The sequence below is a fragment of the Telmatherina bonti genome (assembly GCF_933228915.1).
Source record: "Telmatherina bonti genome assembly, chromosome: 4".
NCBI classification, from domain to species: Eukaryota; Metazoa; Chordata; class Actinopteri; order Atheriniformes; family Telmatherinidae; genus Telmatherina; species Telmatherina bonti.
The window spans coordinates 17,006,405-17,024,432 of NC_136622.1; the positions used below are offsets into that span (position 1 = coordinate 17,006,405).

An 18,028-nucleotide genomic window follows, 5' to 3' on the forward strand; every position below is an offset into this window, starting at 1 on the left:
GGTGTGTTTGTGAGGAGTGTTTTGGGATTGCACTGATGAGAATGACACAGTTATTCATGCGGCACAGGTGTAGGTGCTGAAGTGAATTGTGGAAGTGTGTGTTTCAATGCCCTCATGTTCAAGAGGCTTGTTTATCTGTGTTGAAGTGTGCTCTATCTGCTTTTATTGTGGCACATTTTTCTGTTATCATAAATGGGTGTTTTAAACATTTTCTCCAATGACTTCATATTCTTTAAATCAGCTTTTGTCTAGCTTTACTTAGATTTTGTCACTTTTTTCCCACAGCATGCTGCTACATACTTGATATGTAAGGGTGTGTATGGAGAGAGAGAAAAAAAATTACTTATAACAAGCAAATCTAAACAATTATCTTGTCAAGAGAGGGTGATGTTTCAGGTGTATTTTTTTTACTTTCCTGACTGTACATTATAGCCAATAAAATGTTATAGCTTTAAGCCAGTTAAAAGGAATGTCAGCCAATCCCAACACTTAAGGAAGCAAAGATCATTTCCATTTAAAATATAACACTTATTGTTGCTTCACTGCTGTAGCGATCTTTCCCTACAGTGTATTCAGTCACATGAACAATTAACAGTGAAAAAGAAACGAAATTGCTTAATCCCTCTTAAGTTCTCATTTGACTGCTGCAAAGTATCAATGAATCTAAAAACAAAGAGCTGATAGATGATTTCTGGAATAATCTAATAGTTATATCTTCTGTGGGTGTTGATGGCTTTGAATGTGAGCAGCGGTACAAATAACTGGGAACTGTAAGTGACGGCAAGCTGGCTTTCGAGCCTCATAGGAAAACTGTTTGCAGGCTAGTAAAGTCCATTAGTGCAAGTACTTTTAATGGAAACTGTGCAGTTTTAATGTTGATGAAACTTTAATGAAAATGTTTTTTGTTATGTTGAAGCCATTCTTGTGTTCTCTTACTAGCTGCTATGACACGCCTTTACTTAGAAACTCTATTCTATTCTACAGTCATTTAGCAGACGCTTTTATCCAAAGTGGCTTAGATAGGACTGAGAACAACACAAGCACAAAATCAAACAGTAGAGGACATCATAGGAAGGTGCTTGTGTTTTGGTTGATTATGTCTTTGCTGTAATAATGCTTCTTGGAAATCAATCCTATACCACTGGAAAGCATGTTTCACTTTTAATTGGTGCCATTATTGTAAGGGAAAGGCATTAGTTTGATGCACAACAGCTGTTCAGAGGTGCAACCCGTACCCGTAACGTACCAGCTTATTCTGCTGTTCTGTCAGTTTTAAGGATGTGATTTATGTTCCAGTGAAAGATCGTGTAATATATACATGAAAGTAATCTCTTTCTCAAAGCAAATTATTTCTTTATAAGTGCATCTTGGAGACAAAGTATAATAGAGATTGTGTCTCTTTCTACAGGTTACTATGGGAGAAGCTGCACTGATGCTTGCCACCTGAATCCATGTGAAAATGAGGCTCAGTGTCACAGGAAGCCCAGCTCCTCCCATGGCTACATATGCGACTGTGGAGACAACCACTATGGGCAATACTGCCAACACAGGTATGTATACATACACACACACACTTACACACAGTCAATTTATTGTACATGTGAATGATCATTCACACAATGTTGGGATACCACAGGTAAAGTTCTTTGTAGATTTAAACCACCTACGCTTGGTCTAGAGTGTGTGCCCCAATATCTCAAGTTCTTCCTTGCCTCTCATCCCTAACCATGCATGTAATCCACTGTGTGATGGGGGCAAGCAAAAGTCACAAGTCACACAGACACACAGACAAAGAGAAGCTTATCTCTGTGTGTTAAAAGAATGTGAAGTAAGTGTGACCCTGACCTGACACCAAGCTCCCTTCCTGCCTGTGGAATCCACATAGCTTAAGCTTTATCTAATGATCTCATCTGTGTGTGTGTGTGTGTGTGTGTGTGTGTGTTATTGATGATCTTTGAACGAGTCAGTGTTTTTTTGTCAAAGACACACGTCAGCCACTGATGGCAGATATGTCTACAAGTCTTTTTTTTCCTTTTTAATTTCTCCAATGTCTCTGCTTTCCTCTGTGCTGCTGTGTAATTTAATACCTGTCCTCTTAACAGACTAAATTTAGACGTTTGTCTCATTAATCTTCCTCAATAACTGTGAAATTATCAATTCTTCTCCATGGTATTTTGCTATTGTAAGTTGCCACAAATCTGAATTAATTACATGAGCCAATTAGTCAATGAGCGGGCTGGAAGATTGATCACTGTAAATTCATTGTTAGTTCGAACAAGTAATTGCTGCTGTAGCTGAGCTACAAAATTATAGTTATTGTAAAAGAGGAAGATGATTTGGTTATTATCTGCTATGATCTGCTAAATGAAAACAAACTGGAGCCACTAAAAATGAAGAAACTTTTAGGCTTGGAACCAACATCTGCTAAACCTTGATGTATCTGCTCCATTGCACTATATTTCCTCTTTCTCTTTACCATGCAGGATTTACCACCAGTGTCCCAGGGGGTGGTGGGGATCTCCGACCTGTGGACCATGTAACTGTGACACCAACAAAGGTTTTGATCCAGACTGCAACAAGACCACTGGGCACTGTCACTGCAAGGTAATGAGGAAGAACACAGCATTAGCACATTAATCAATACATCTTTAACCCATAAAAACTCAGTGTGACACATATGATACATGCTGTTTCTTAGACATATGACATCATTTATGGCACAAACTTTGCTCAGAATTACATGGTAATAAATGGTAAATATAAAAAAAAATGTTGGAATTTTCTTATTTTACATTTTGTTAAAGGGACATATAAAGATCTCTCATTCAAAACAACTGGACATATCAGATCATTTTTCCATGGGTTGGATCTTAATGGGTTTAAATATGGTTAGTAGGGTTTCTCAAATCCAGTCCTCAGGCCCCCCTGCCCTATATGTTTTAGACATGATCCTCCTCCAAAGCACCTGAGTCAGATTATTCAACTTCCTCAGCCTGTCAACGAGCCCTTTATTTCATTCAAGTGTGTTAAAGTAGGGTTGCCTATAAAACATGCAGGACAGGGGGGCCTGAGGACCGGATTTTAGAAACACTGGGTTAGTATAACAGGTTCTTTATCATTTTTAAAGTGTATCAAAAAGTATAAGTCAGTATTAAGAGAAAATACTATCAAGGCTGAAGGAAACAAGTTTACTTGATTATTAACTTGACAGCTGAATCAGCCTCAGATACTGATCTACAAGCATCTTTGAATTAAAAATGTATTGAGTTGCAGAGCTGATGCAGCTGTCTGAAGCTCAGTTTAATAGTTATACACTCCTAGAGCAGTGCTGAGTTTACAATAAAACTGTTGGGATCAGAAAGGCATAAGTAGTAATCACTTATCACTTTTATTGTGATGGAAGCCTGATGTAAGGTCAATATCAGTGTCGCCATCTCGCTGGCTAATCCAGACTATACTTACTGTAATAACCTTTATATGATAAACATTCTTGCACATGGGCATTCTGCCTGGCATGTATATGCTTGTGTGTTGGATTTGTTTGTGTGTAGCCATCATGTTTAACCCAGTTTTATCCTGGCTTTAATCTGATCTTTGGCCATAATCTGTAATCCCTATTATTGACCTTAGATCTGGCTGACCCAAACACACAGACACATGCACACAAACACACACACATACACTCACAGTTGGATATTCATGGCATGAGAACGTTTTTACTTACCTTTGTTTCAGAAACTTGAGATACATCTGTAATTGTTTAAATGAATCTGATCCATGTTCACAATTTCTCCTCTCCTCCTTCACAGTAATCCTCTGCACTGAAATGTAGTTATATTATCATAAAGATGGATATTTCACAGAAAAAAATGCCACTAATACAACTAATTTCAAACTGTGATTTTACTTCATGCTGCAGTTTTTGATTTGGCTTCAAGGACGACAGTTGACACACGTGTTACCATGTTCAAAACTCTGCTGCTGTACAAAAGAAAATGAAAATGTCCATACTTTCTGTCAAACACACTGAATTTTATTTAGACTGGCTGTCCAGTGAACCACTTTTTGTAATTGGTACTTTACGTATTTAAAAGAAATTACAATTAAGTGTTGCTACAGCAACAACCTTAGCCAAACAGTCTTAGAACAACACTACATGAGAGTACGTGACAGTACAAGGGATGAGACAAAAGTCGACAACACGTTTGCTTTTACTTGCTGGAGAGAGCTCAGATAAGACACAGGATGCACAACGGATGCCACAAAATTGAATTATTTACATTTATTGTTAAATAAAAAATACAAGCTATAACTTACTTTTAGTTCTTGTAATATTTTTTATGTGTATTCTCCTTACATTTTCAGGAGTTTCACTACCGTCCAAGGGGCTCTGACAGCTGCCTGCCATGTGACTGCTACCCAGTGGGCTCCTTCTCACGGTCATGTGACCCAGAGATCGGCCAGTGTCAGTGCAGGCCGGGTGTGATTGGTCGCCAGTGTAACGCATGTGATAACCCCTTTGCTGAGGTTACAAATTCAGGCTGTGAAGGTGTGAAAAAAGGGAAAGAAACAAAATCCTTTTCATTTTCTTATTTGTTGTAGTTTCCTTGTGTGTGTTTTTGTGTTTTTCCTTGTATGTATTTTTAAAGATTCACATTTTTGATAAAGACATCATCATGTTCTGTGTCAAAGTGACTTGTCTACACTGCATCATTCACTCACAAATCTGTTGATCTGCTCTGCATCACATCTTAAGCAAGGCAAAGGTGGATTCTTTTTCCACAGAATAACAACAGTGGAAGTCACAATTACATTAAAGCAGCATAGAGGCGCAGTTGAGTGAGAGATTAAATGTTTTGTTTAAATCACTTGTTGTGGTTTATCCTTTATGTCATAGCAAAAGTGTTTGATTACCTCACTAATTTTTTGATTAGATTAAAAAATAATTTTCTGACAGCTCTTGAAAAAAATTAAGACTCAATGATTTTCAAGGCAGCTTTTTGACTTGGGGCGACACATGCACTTCTTTACATTTGAAGCCTGGCAAGATCCACACAGATCTCAACCATTACAATACTTATTTTATTTTTATTTAACTATTTTTAATCATGGTTGCAATCATTTATCATGAAACTTGAAAGATTAAGTTTAGTTTAAAAATACGGAGGTCTAACAATAGGAAAATAAATTTAGTGGACAGTTTTCTTAAAATATACATGTTTTGGATGGCTGGTTCAAATGAAGCGTTAAGTTTGTGAGGGTTAAAGCAGTTACTGAAAACTATGAACAGAAAAACAGTAAAAAAGTCAGTGGATTACATCCCTTTTCCATGTTTGTCAAGCTTCTGCTCAAGTTTTAAAACATATCGGTAATTCTTTATATTCACTTTGTCTTATTGCAGTTCTTTTACCTCCTTTTCATTCTTGGTTTAACGTTTTATTTCTTTAATTCAGTACCTTTTTATAGTGTGTATTCTCTGCAAATCAAAATAATTACAATTACATTTCTTGGTGTAAGGATTCATTAATTAAGTTTGTTTTCTCTGCAGTCATCTATGATGGTTGTCCAAAAACCATTACACAGGGGATCTGGTGGCCTCGGACTAAGTTTAACCTGCCAGCTGCCGTTCCATGTCCTAGAGGCTCTGTCGGTATGTTCATATTACCGTAAGCTTAGCCTAATTCTCTGTCCTTGTTGAGAGACATTTGTCAAACTCTTTTTTTTTTTTTTTTCTTTTTTTCTTTTTTTTTCTTTTTCATAACAGGGGCGGCCATCAGACACTGTGATGTGGAGAGAGGTTGGCTGGAGCCAGACCTTTACAACTGCACCTCCCCTCTGTTTGTGGAGCTCAGCGTCGCTGTACGTCTTCTTGTACAGCCTGCAGAGTTGTCAAATGTTACCAAGACATATATGAAAACACACAGTTCACACAAAACATCTCGGACATCTGCTCAATTTTGAGTCTATTGTCCTCATGCCATCCTCAGAGCCTAAACCAGTTAGGGTGTGGATGAACATTTGTGGGTGTCCTGGGAAGTTAAAAACAGATTACTTTACACAGACACGTCCAGGTCCTGTCAGATTGTGGGGGAGTTCTGTCATTATAAGAGATGATAGTGACTGGCTGGCAAAAATACTTAGATGGGCAACAGGTGTCAAAGTAATATTTATTTGAATGCCAGCTGTCAGGTTTTCCCAGCTGAAGGTTGCATTGTAATAAGGTAAGCAGTGTTCCTCATTTTACGCATTAGTAGTTTTGTGTGTATCAAACAACTAATTAAAAGACACCAAATGAAAGAACCCACAAGTCAAAATGGATTTAAATTAATTTTTTGTTGATTTCCTTTACCAACTTGTAAAACTCAGAATTAAAAAATGTGCCGGTGTTCAAAAGATAAATTAAAAAAAACATTCTTATATAGCAGCAGAAACATCTTGTCTGACATGTCCTGTTCAAGAAAACAAGGCAGCTTCCCTTTCATGACACTCATACAGGCGTTTTGTGTGCAACTTAACATATTCAACTTAACATATTTAAATATCTGCAGAAGAGATATTTTTGTTTATGTTTTCCTGCTTCCTTTTGTGTAGCTTGATTCCTTGGAACGTAACGAGACAGAGCTGAACACCATCATGGAGAAGAAGCTCGCTCAACAGCTTCGGGAAGTTACGGAGACTGCCACGCGTCTCTATGGCAATGACTTGCAGATCGCTGAGAGACTACTGTCTCGCCTCCTGACATTTGAGACCCAACAGAGTGGGTTCGGACTCACTGCCACCCAGGATGCAAACTTCAATGAGGTAAGAACTAAATCTGCAGTTTCTTTCATGCTTCTCACAGAATTTGTAACAAACACTGTTTGTGTTTTTTATGTTGACATTTAGGGAGAGGAAAGAAAGATATGAGATTGGAGTGGGAGTGAGGTGATAGAATAAATTAGGAGAGGTTTGCCATTTACCTCGGCTTGTTTGTTAGTGGTTTTAGTCACCATCGTATCAGGTCTGAGTTGCAACTTCATGAAAACTGACAGCATTATTTCTGGAGACATAAACATTCATGGAAATTAAACATTATTTATTGTTGTTCAGTGATTTGATATTTATTTTCATTTGAATTTTTCCTAGTCCTTTTTCTTTTGTTTAATTTTGTTACCTGTATTTGCTTTGTTGTTAAATAATTACAAAAAAAAAAAAATCCAGGAATTAAGGGGTCAATGACAAAAAAAATAAGAAAAAAGCCGATCACAGCACAAATATTTTTACTAAATAAATAAAGATAAACTGCTCTTGTCAAGTTATTCGTTTCTTTAGTTTTTCTCTAATTTAGTTAAGAAAAGTTTTAAGTTTGAGTTTAAAAGTCTATTTTAAACCTCCTTTGAGTATCAGCTCTACAGTGAATGTGCCAAAAGACAAAAAACAGCTGCTGTTATTGAATATTGTGTTTACTATTGATAGGCGGGGTATACGACTGACTGCTATATACCATAATGAGGTAAAGATTCTGTGACTAGATATCAAAAAGAGATGTCATCTCTGAGAAATGGGAAATAATGTTGCCATGGTGATGTGATGACAGTAAGTCATGAGATATTGCAAGTTGTCAACATCAACATATCAAACACCGGAGTCGTCTTTTACCTGATATGTTGCCATCAGCTGAGGATGTCAGCTGACGAGAAAATGTTGATGCTTTGACATAAAGGTGCTAAAAGAATTTGCCTTGATTTCATTAAGCTATAAATGAACATTTATAGCTTATAATATATGAATTTTAGCAAACAGGAAACGAGTTAGATAATGGTAAAAAAAAAAAAAAAAAAAAAAAAACCTTTTGCCATCTGGGTTTACTATCTGTAATCTGTGATTTGTTTGCTACCATGGAAATGGTGACATGAAACTGACACTACTTATTCTTATTGCATGTTTCAGTGTTCATGAAGAGTTTTTTAATTGTAATTTCTGCCATTCAAACATCAGTACGTCGTATTGTTTGCCAGCAGATTCAGCAGGTTTGATGACAGTAACCTGACATTTTCTTCTATCTTTCACTGTGAAAGATTTATACATATTCATGGGAGTCATAATTGGATACTTTTTTCCCTCTGTTATCAACACAGGGATGCAATTAATGATATAAAGCTTGCTAACAGAGATGATTTTAGCCAGCTGATAGTAGCTGCAGCAGTCGAAGCCACACCCTCCTGGATTTGAGACTGAGGAGTAATCGGAGTTGAGTGGATGTGGGTTGAAGTGTGATGCTGAGAAACATGTCTGCCTGTTTGCTGAATTGCCTGCATGCACTTTTCATTTTAATTTATTGCTAAAATACCAGCATAGTGTCCTTGTTTCTAGCATCACTCTCGTCACATTACACCTGAGCAGAACAATCTCTGGCTAAGCTTATAAAGATTCTGCATTTCTCCCAGAAGTTTTCTTCCATTCAGTACACTTTCCTTTTGTTTGCATACACAGCCACACATTTTTTTCCAAGTTATGAGATGATTGTATTTTATAAAAATCAAAGAAGCAGGAACATCTTTTGATGCCCATCCTAATGCCAAATACAGGAGATTCCAGTATGTGACCAATATGTAAATGTTGCTTGACAAGGATAGTTTCTATGGCAACCCTGGCAGTAGCATAAATTATTTCTCATATTGAAAAAAATAAAATCCTTCTTCCACCAATTATTACTTTTAACCTGCCACTTAATCAGAGTAATACCTGTTTAAACCTAAAATTTGGTAGGTTAATTTATACATCACAAAGCTCGTCATGTTGCACATTGTGGAGCAAATGCATCAACCTGCCTGACATCTCAGCCTGAATTTTAGGATCTAAAACTCTGACAGTGTCTTCTTTCCATTTCATCTTCACAAGGTAGACTCTTTAGATCAGTCACAGAAAGATCTTTTTTCCCCTCAAAAATCATAAGACTAGACTATATATCTGACGATATGTGACAACTCACTTTAAACAGTAGGTATTAGGCCACATGAGCAACTAATACAGCGCACAGTTACTATAGTAACCTAGTGGCAGTATCAGAGCTTTGTGGCTGTGGGAGAGATGAATCAAAGCAGGAGGGAAAGTAGAGTTTTTACATCAGAAAAGTAGTGAATGAAACATGAAACATGAAAGCATTTCATGTTCCAGCTGTGATCAAATCCATCTGAAAACCACTGCACTGATAGGTGACACACACAGGCCTCACTTTTTGGTTAAGTTGGTGTTATAAACGTGCCAGAAGTTCTAGTAGAAGACAGTTTATGTTTGCCACATAATCATGAAAAAACACGTCTGTACATTGTAATGAAAATTGGTCCCAGCAGGACCTTTCTGGTCTTTTATTCTTTATTTTAAGCAGAAATGAGAAGGGAACAGAGACATTACAAACGTGTTTTATTCCAAACTGTTTTCATGTGGCAAGTTGTTTGAGTGACATACACAGTTTTGTTTTAACCTCCCATCTCCATTTACTTAGGTTGGCTGAAACTAAGTGTCTCTTCCTATATGCAATCTGCAACCTCTGTAAGCTATTTTCTTTCTGTTATTACATTATTTTTCAACCTTTTTTTCACCTTTTTTTTTTTTTTTTTATAAAGCTACACCATATGTGGGCCACTGAAGGGTGTGGAGCTTTGCATCATCATTTTTTATGCCAGAGTAATGTTTTATTTGAAAGGAATGCTATGGTTAGAGGAAGTAATAAACAATGTCCGGGTGTGTTTTTGACAGCACAGCAGGGGAATGTGCATAATTGTTCAAATTATTATTCATATAAAAGGTTTGGGTTGTATTACATATGTTAGGTAAATACAACTGACTCTTATTATTCAATACTGAAGTCAGTTTACAAAAACTATTGAATTCATAGAGAACCAAATCTAATCTTAAAAATACACCATGAATTGGATAACTGTGATGAAGTCTTTTTACATGAGTTAAAAATGTAAATAATGATGATTTTAATGTAAGACATCTCTAATTGCATTCAGTGACCACCAACCTTTTCCACCTTCACACAACTCATATTTTGACTGATACACAAACAAAAAAACATGCTTCCATTGTATAGATGTAAATTTGTCTTCAAGGAAAGATCAGACAAATCTAAAAAAAACGATGACAGAAGAACAGCGGAGACTGTCAGGTCATGTTGACACTCAGCAGGAACTGTTCAGGGAAATAACACGTTTACTCTGAAGATAAGAATAAATGAGCATCGATAACTGTGTTTTCTGTATTCTGGTGAAGGTTTTTTTTTTTTTTTATGGAACGTTTTGGTTATGTCTTGCACAAATATCATAATCTGCTTTCAGTAGTGTGTTCTTGATCGTGAGAAGACAAACAATTACACACAGCTGTCCATATACAACTACAGGATATCCAAAGAGCATTATTGCAAGGTTTTTTTCTTTTATTATATGATCAAATCAGAGCACTATGCATGAAAACACACTTACTGGTATATGCATGTTTAAATTTACTGGCTTTCAAACAAATAGGTTTATTCACAGGGCAAACCCCAACATCTTCAAAGATACAGCTACACATGCTATTTTAATCATTGTTAAACATGAAATTGGATTTTAAAATTTAAAAAGCTCTAAATCTTATATTTTGTTCTTTGCCTCTGATTGCTGCATTTTTCTGTTTACATTTTTTATGTCATGACAAGTCCTTCTGTAATTTCCGAGTGCCTATTGGTTTATTTTCTGTCAGTCTTTCATTTTCCGCTTGCTGTCACAGTCATCCACATGCATTTTCTTTCATTGTGTCCCACTCAGCCTCAACAGTTCATAGCATTCTTCTTACACTATATTTTCTCTGTTTGTCAGAACATTGTGTTGTGTATTTTTTCCTCCCTGGAGCATTATACAACTCTGCAGTGCTTTATTGGCTCCAGTGCAGCCGGACTCCAAGGAATCATAAAGGCCTGATATTACTCTTTGTTCAGAGCATTTTCCAAAGCTGCTCGCTTTGTGCACTTCTAACAAGCTTCCATCCAGGGTCACAAATTTTCCATGAAAGCAAATGACAGGCAGCACAGACAGTACTAAAACTTGCTTTAATTGGGGCAAAGACATGTCTGGTTTTGAGTTTAGATTACATTTTGTAACCCTGGTCCTGCTCAGAGCAGCTGAATATAAGGCTTCACGCCTCTGTTCTGCTCAATCATTTCTGGACTAAAGGTTCACCTTTTGAAAGCTCTCTTGGCTGTTTCTTTCATTGTTAACAGTGAGCTTCTGTGTTGATTTTATATATACTGTGTGAAGTGTGTGTCATGGTCAATGGGTTTTTGTTTTTTTCTGTGTCCCCTTGGTCTAAATTTTAAAGCAGATCAAGTTTAGTTTTGACAGATTTAGTGCTTTATATTTCAGTAGTTTAGACTACCTGACAGATTAATTTATGTTCTGTCCTAATCTTGCTCCTTTCTGTGTGTTACCTGTGTTTGGGCCATTTCATGATGGCAACATTTACAAGGCATGATTGGGATTTTAAAATGCATGTAAAATGTTAATCTGATAGAAATTGCATGAAATAAAAGCCTTCAAAATTGAACCAACACACCCAGAAATGGAGGTTGAAGATTGTATCTTTTTCTAATAAGAATAACATGTAGCCAAATTCCAACAGTCTCACCCAGTCACATATTTTTGTGTTTTTTCTCAGACGTCTTGGGACTGAAAGGCAGTGTATTAGGTCTTTGTGACAACTTGTAGTCGCTTTAGGCATTTCCACACTTTTGCTCTACTCTAATAAAATCCTGGTCTTATAATTACAGCATCATCTGATAAAATCCCCATTCAGATAACTAAAACACAACATCTGTTCATTACATTTAGTTGTATATTAATGTATGTTGATTTCCCACTGAGAGAGTTGGAAGCAGCAGAATATCTTGTTTTTTTACACGGTCCACAACTTCATAGCTCTAGACATACTTCAGGCAATAACTCAGTTCCCCTTCTGTGTATGTATAGTACTTGAGTAAGAATGGTTGTCCAATTAAACAGTCTTGTTGAACTTTAACTCCAGCTTTACCAGACGATGTATGTATCCATACTGATTGTGTCTGTGTGAATACTCAAAAACAAGAAAGATCAGAGGTTTTACATACTCCTGTTTGTATTTAGTCATATCCTACTAACATTCTGTTGTATAAAGCCATATATGTTTTCAGACTATCAAATTGGCTTTATTGAAAGCTGATGTTATTAATATGTAATGTATAATGCAGATCATTTTCATACTGTAAATGTTTAATAAGTTCATTCTGTGAACATATTGGCATGTTTTCCCTGATACCCCAAGAGTTAATCTTGTGAATGAGTTATAGTTCTTATTATATCAAATCTGCAAAAGCAGCTGAAAAACAAAAAGATATGAATGTCAAGACATGGATGAATTTGGTCATTTTAGTGTTGCAGTTCTGGCTTTCAGCTGGTCATCAAGGTGAAAATGACTTTTTAGTCAGTATGCAAAAATACAAACCAGCACCTCCTGATCTCCAAGTGTTGGAAATGGAACCATGCTGGCAGAAGACGTCAGAGCTTAAATCTGGATCAAATATTTATAAGAAACACAATTAGTGACTGTACCTGCTGAGAGTGTTATGTTTTAATGTTTTTCAAAACCTTATCCATGGTTTGAGCAGCTGCTTGCTGCTGAGCATGACTAAAAATCTATTGATCCTGGATGTTGGCTGGTTTGTATCTTATTGTTTACTGTTTTACTCTCTAAGATTGAACTTTTTAAAACATTTCAACTATGCTGTCAAATGCAAGCATATTGATGTTGGTGTAATGAACTGAAGCATCATTACAAGAAGCTGCCAGTTTGAAGAATTCACCTTTTTTCGTACTTCTTTATTGCTCTGCTTCTTCCAGAACATCCTGCGAGGCTGCAGCGTGCTGCTGGGTCCCAGTAGCTCTGGGCTTTGGCGTGCTCTCGCGCAAAGTCAGAACCACATCTTGGGTGGTGGTCCAGCCGAGCTAACGGACCTGCTCCAACAGTACACACAGAACCTGGCCCAACACATGAAGCTCACCTACCTCAAGCCCGTAGCCTTGGTCTCACCCAACATTGGTGAGTTTGGAACGATTGCACACGTGTAGACACGGACGCTTGCTAGATCCACTGAAAATGAATAAGACAGTAATGAAATCAATCTTAACAGATGATTTTCTTTGGTTCTTTCACAATAGAGCAAATCTCTGCTGTGAAATCAGCTAGAATTACTCATTGAAAAGCTGGAGACGAACAGCGCTAATGCAAATGACGGTGGCATAGCCTGAGTGTTGGCAGCAGCACAACACTATGGCTTTCACACTCCCACTCAGACATAGCAGCTAATGCTTTCAGTGCATACACAAAAACCCTGAAGCTCAGTAGCACTGGCCAATATACACCACTTAGTTACAAATGCTAAACATAGACAGCACCATACACACACATAGAAACACACGGCACAAGTGCAAGCCAAGTGACAACACAATGCAATAAGAGGCTGAAACATCATATCACTTAGCAACGGAAATAGCATTGTTGTTAATAACATGTTGCTTTGACATGTCTGGGACACACACATAAATGCAGATTGGTGGCCATGTCCCATCTGTGAGTTAACCGGGCAAAGATACACTATTCTGTATAACACACAGCGAGTAGATAAGTTGGAATTTCAACAGTAGCAACTTTGGCAGGGATGAAGCAGGATACAATGAATTTTACACTCAGCTAACAAACTTAGCTCCACACACAGACTGAATCCCTCCAAAACATCATCTACCCAAGACACACCAAACACATCAAATTCACCTGTCAGGGCATCTTGTTTCATCAGCTTTTACTGTGGTTTGCAAATACTTTCAATGTCAAATGTAAGGGAAATGTATTTTTTATTTTTGCCTTTCTGTGCCAGCATGCACTGACTGCTTTGGTTTTCTTCTCTCTGTCCTTTCACTCTGAAAGAACTGCATTTGGCTTCCCTTTGGAATTCATCTGCAATGCTGTTAAATAACCTTAAATTGGAGCTTGATGCAAATTCCCTGTGGGAGAGCGAGAATAATCATCAGTGAAAGCAGAAGGACTAATAAACATGACTGACACAAAATTTCACACTCCTACACACAACTCAGACATTTGGAAGCCTCAGCCAAAAAGAAAGGAGGAATAACATTTTAAAAGATGTATATGGAGATAAACCCATCTGTTAACCTCTATGGCGAGTTTCTTTTAAGTTTTTTACACTCTGGTTTTCAGTGATTGGAGGGTTTATAAACAATTTCATAAGTTTATAAATCAGCAATCGTTTCTAAAAAATTATAAAGAAAAGCTCTATTTCCCACTGCGTCCATGCACACAACTGGACACACACACACACACACATACACAAACACACATATGCATATATATATATATATATATATATATATATATTTAAAATGTATATATATATATATATATATATATATATATATATATATATATATATATATATATATATATATATATATATATATATATATATATATATATATATATATATATATATATATATATGTAAAACTTTGTACTTGGAATTAGAAATGGATGATTTCTCTCCTCTGTCTGAACTACATGCTGTTCCACTTCTGTTTGTAGGGTCAAATATTCAGTCATTACCAGACACTCAACACTGACTGCTGGCAACCACATTTGCTCTAATATAATAAGATTCACTTGGATTGTGTGTTTGCATTTATTGACTTGGAATTTTTTTCTTAACAGGCTTTTTATATTGAATCAAAATTCACAAAGAAAACAAATAAGTTGATAGACATAGCAGGTTTGGGTTTTATTTTAAATCTTGAAATAAATGCATATTTTTATCTAAAATACTACAAAAGCATGAGTCTAAAAGCTGAATACAACTTTGTGTTTTATGCTGAAGTGATGGTAAATAAACAGTTTTTTGTCCTTGGCAATGCAAATTTTGCAGGACTGCATAAGTAAAAAAAAACAAATAAATAAATCAGATGTTTGATTTTGTAGCTAGTAGCTGCATGCAGGACTTTATTACTGTATGCTTTGAAGTTGAACACAGACATCAGAATGACGCTGATCGAATGATAGTGAGCTACTTTTGGTGGGAAAGTTGATAAGCTGATGTAAAAATCACAACTTGTTGATTCTGTATGTAGACAGAAAATCATAGAAGAAGAATGTCACATGCAGCAGCTGATATGTTGACGGACTCTGACTCTTTAGTGAAGAAATGTTTTTTGAAGCGAGAACACAGACTTCCAGGAAAGAAATGACAGAACTTCAAGAACTGTGTGTTTTTCATCTTTTTGTTAACAATAGCTCATCTTCTTCAAACTCAGCATGTGTGCTGTGGATCAAAGGAAGTGCACTGCAGAGTTTAGTTGTTTGGTGGGGCGGTATATAAACAGTTGTATTATTTTTAGGGTATTTTCCTGTTTTTGAGACTTCTACAATAGTCATTGTTGGGCCTTTTGCTGCTTGTGGATGTTGCCTTAGTAAAACAAAAGGAATGACACCTGATAATAAAAAAAAATCTCCATGGAAACTGTATATATTTAATTATAAAAAAGAAGGACATTTTTGTTTATTTATTTCATTATCTATATATCAATTAGATTTTTAAATGAGTCCGCCTGCTAAGGGGAAATTAGGTGTCACACTTTTTATGGTCTTTAAATTTACTTAATGGTCTTATTTCATTTTTTGCATTTGTAAATCTCTGGAATATGAAAATAAAAATGTGTTTTCTTTTGTTCCTGTTTTAAGTCATGAATCTGGACCGTGTGGAAAACCACACCCACGTGCGGCGGCGTTTCCCGCGTTACCACACCACCATGTTTAGTGATAAAGCTCTGTGGGATCCCTACACCCATGTCATACTGCCTCCTGCTGCACTGATGCCACAACGGCAGCAGCAGAACACCTGGAGGGAGAAGGAGCGAGCGGAGAAACAGCGTAAAAACAGACACACAAAGAGAATTAAAGAATTATCAGTGGTACAGATCAAAGGAAATATACTCACTTTATCCTCTCAATCTTAGCTTCAGCTCATCAGAGTGCTGCTGTGGCCGCTGTCAGTACCTCAGCCAATCAAACGAAAGAATACACCGCAGCCAGACGGGATGTTTCAGTGCCTGAGCCACCCATCACCATTGTCATCTTGTTGATCTATCGAAGCCTGGGTGCTGCCTTGCCTCCCAAGTATCACGCAGATCGGAGAGGAGTGAGGTGAGAATCAATCAGTTTAAAGGTGGAGTATGTAAGATTTTCAATATTAAAAAAAAAAAAATTAACTAATAAAATAACTCCAATCATAATTCTTTTTTGAACATGTAGGTTCCAGTCTGTCCATATTTGATGCGTTATTAAATTACAAGTTTAATTAATGACAAATGACAAAAAGCACTTTTTTTTTACTGGCAGGCAAACATTTAAGAAGGGTCTTTGTCATTAATTAAACTTTTTATTTAATAACACATCAAATATGGACAGACTGGAAACTACATGTTTAAAAAAAACTATCTAATTATGATTGTAGGTATTTTTTTAGTAAATTTTTTTAAAAATATTGAAAATCTTACATACTCTACCTTTAAACAATAAATACTTCATTACATTGGCTCTATGAGCTTCTTGTAAACCATGGAGGTTAAGCCCACCGATGCCTTTAAGAGATAGTTAACGATCTGACCTGAATTTTTTAACAACGGTTTCATACTTTTTTAATGATAAAAATATCATATCATTTGGAAGCGATAAATTCTTTTTTTTTAATTCTGAAAATCTCCATTTTCTCCAAATTCTCCATTTATATTCATCTCTAGAATCCAGATCAGTGTCATCTTCATTTATTTGTCTGATAATCGAATGGAGAAACAATTTTCAGTTTCACAAAAAAGAAAAACTAGTGGTGGCAACAAATTTACATATTAACCTGATAAAGGAAATATTTGATAATTAGGATCGTAGTAAATTAAGAGGTGGTAGAGCAACTAATTTAGCAGTAAATCAATTATGCCTTCTTTAACATCTGTTCTTTCCTCCTCCTTCTTCTCACACTGCTTTTTATCCCTTCTGCTGTTTCTCACCTCACCTCTGGGCTTAATTACAAAGTAACAAACAGTCCTGTGATATACTGTTGGATCACATTTCTAATGTCTAATCTAGCATTCAAATCTCACTCAGCTTATTTTCATGCTGTATCTTTTGCCTTTTTCTCTCTCCCCCTTTTTTTTTTTTTTTCCACGTTCACAGGATTCCAAACGTTCCTCTCTGTCTGAGGAAGTGGATATTAGATAACACTGTACTTTCTTGCAGACTTCCCAGACACCCGGTAATGAACTCCCCCGTGGTCACTGTCTCAGTCTACAACAATCAGACTTTTGTGGGTGGTCATTTGGATCAGCCCATCCTGCTGGAGTTCAAGCTGCTGGAGACAGCCAATCGCAGCAAGCCTCTGTGTGTGCAGTGGAATCACAGCAGTCCGTGAGTACAAGCCACATCTACATGTGCACATTGACACAATCTGCTACGCTCTGGGTCGCACATGCAAACTGGCTTGATGTTGTTTTTAAAACTACAATGCAAAGTGTAGCCCATCGTTTCATACAGAGATATTTGATAAAACAGGGAACTTTCTGTTCAGAGTTTGCATGTTCTCCCTGTGGATGCTTGAGTTCTCTCCAGGCGCTCCAGCTTCCCGCCACAGTCCAAGGACATGCATGTTAGGGCAATTCGTCAATGTAAATTATCCTTAATAGTGAACGTAAACATGATCGGTTGTTTGTCTCTGTTCTGGCCTTGCAATGGTCTGCAGACCTATTCGGGGTGCATCCTGCCTCTTGCCTGCTAAATGCTGGGAAAGGCTCCAGCTTCCCTGCAACCCTAAACTGGAATAAGTGGCAAAATGCATGAATGGTTGAACTAATGGCTCAGTCAGCAAGCTCGATAACATTTAAAACCAGAACCACCAAGACAGGATGTGTATTTTTTGCTC

General features: G+C 36.8%; 1 protein-coding gene across 1 annotated transcript in view; it reads left to right on the forward strand.

The window, feature by feature from the left end:
- celsr3 (cadherin, EGF LAG seven-pass G-type receptor 3) overlaps positions 1–18,028 on the forward strand; it is a gene marked incomplete at both ends in the record, with an annotated part of 103,595 nt that overhangs the window by 69,366 nt on the left and 16,201 nt on the right. Inside the window, 10 exons of the mRNA XM_079238454.1 lie at positions 1,409–1,550; positions 2,484–2,604; positions 4,366–4,549; positions 5,549–5,650; positions 5,765–5,859; positions 6,592–6,801; positions 12,894–13,092; positions 15,799–15,987; positions 16,074–16,260; positions 17,350–17,517. Coding sequence (XP_079094580.1) covers positions 1,409–1,550; positions 2,484–2,604; positions 4,366–4,549; positions 5,549–5,650; positions 5,765–5,859; positions 6,592–6,801; positions 12,894–13,092; positions 15,799–15,987; positions 16,074–16,260; positions 17,350–17,517 — 1,597 coding nt within the window. The remainder of the gene's footprint in view (positions 1–1,408; positions 1,551–2,483; positions 2,605–4,365; positions 4,550–5,548; positions 5,651–5,764; positions 5,860–6,591; positions 6,802–12,893; positions 13,093–15,798; positions 15,988–16,073; positions 16,261–17,349; positions 17,518–18,028) is intronic.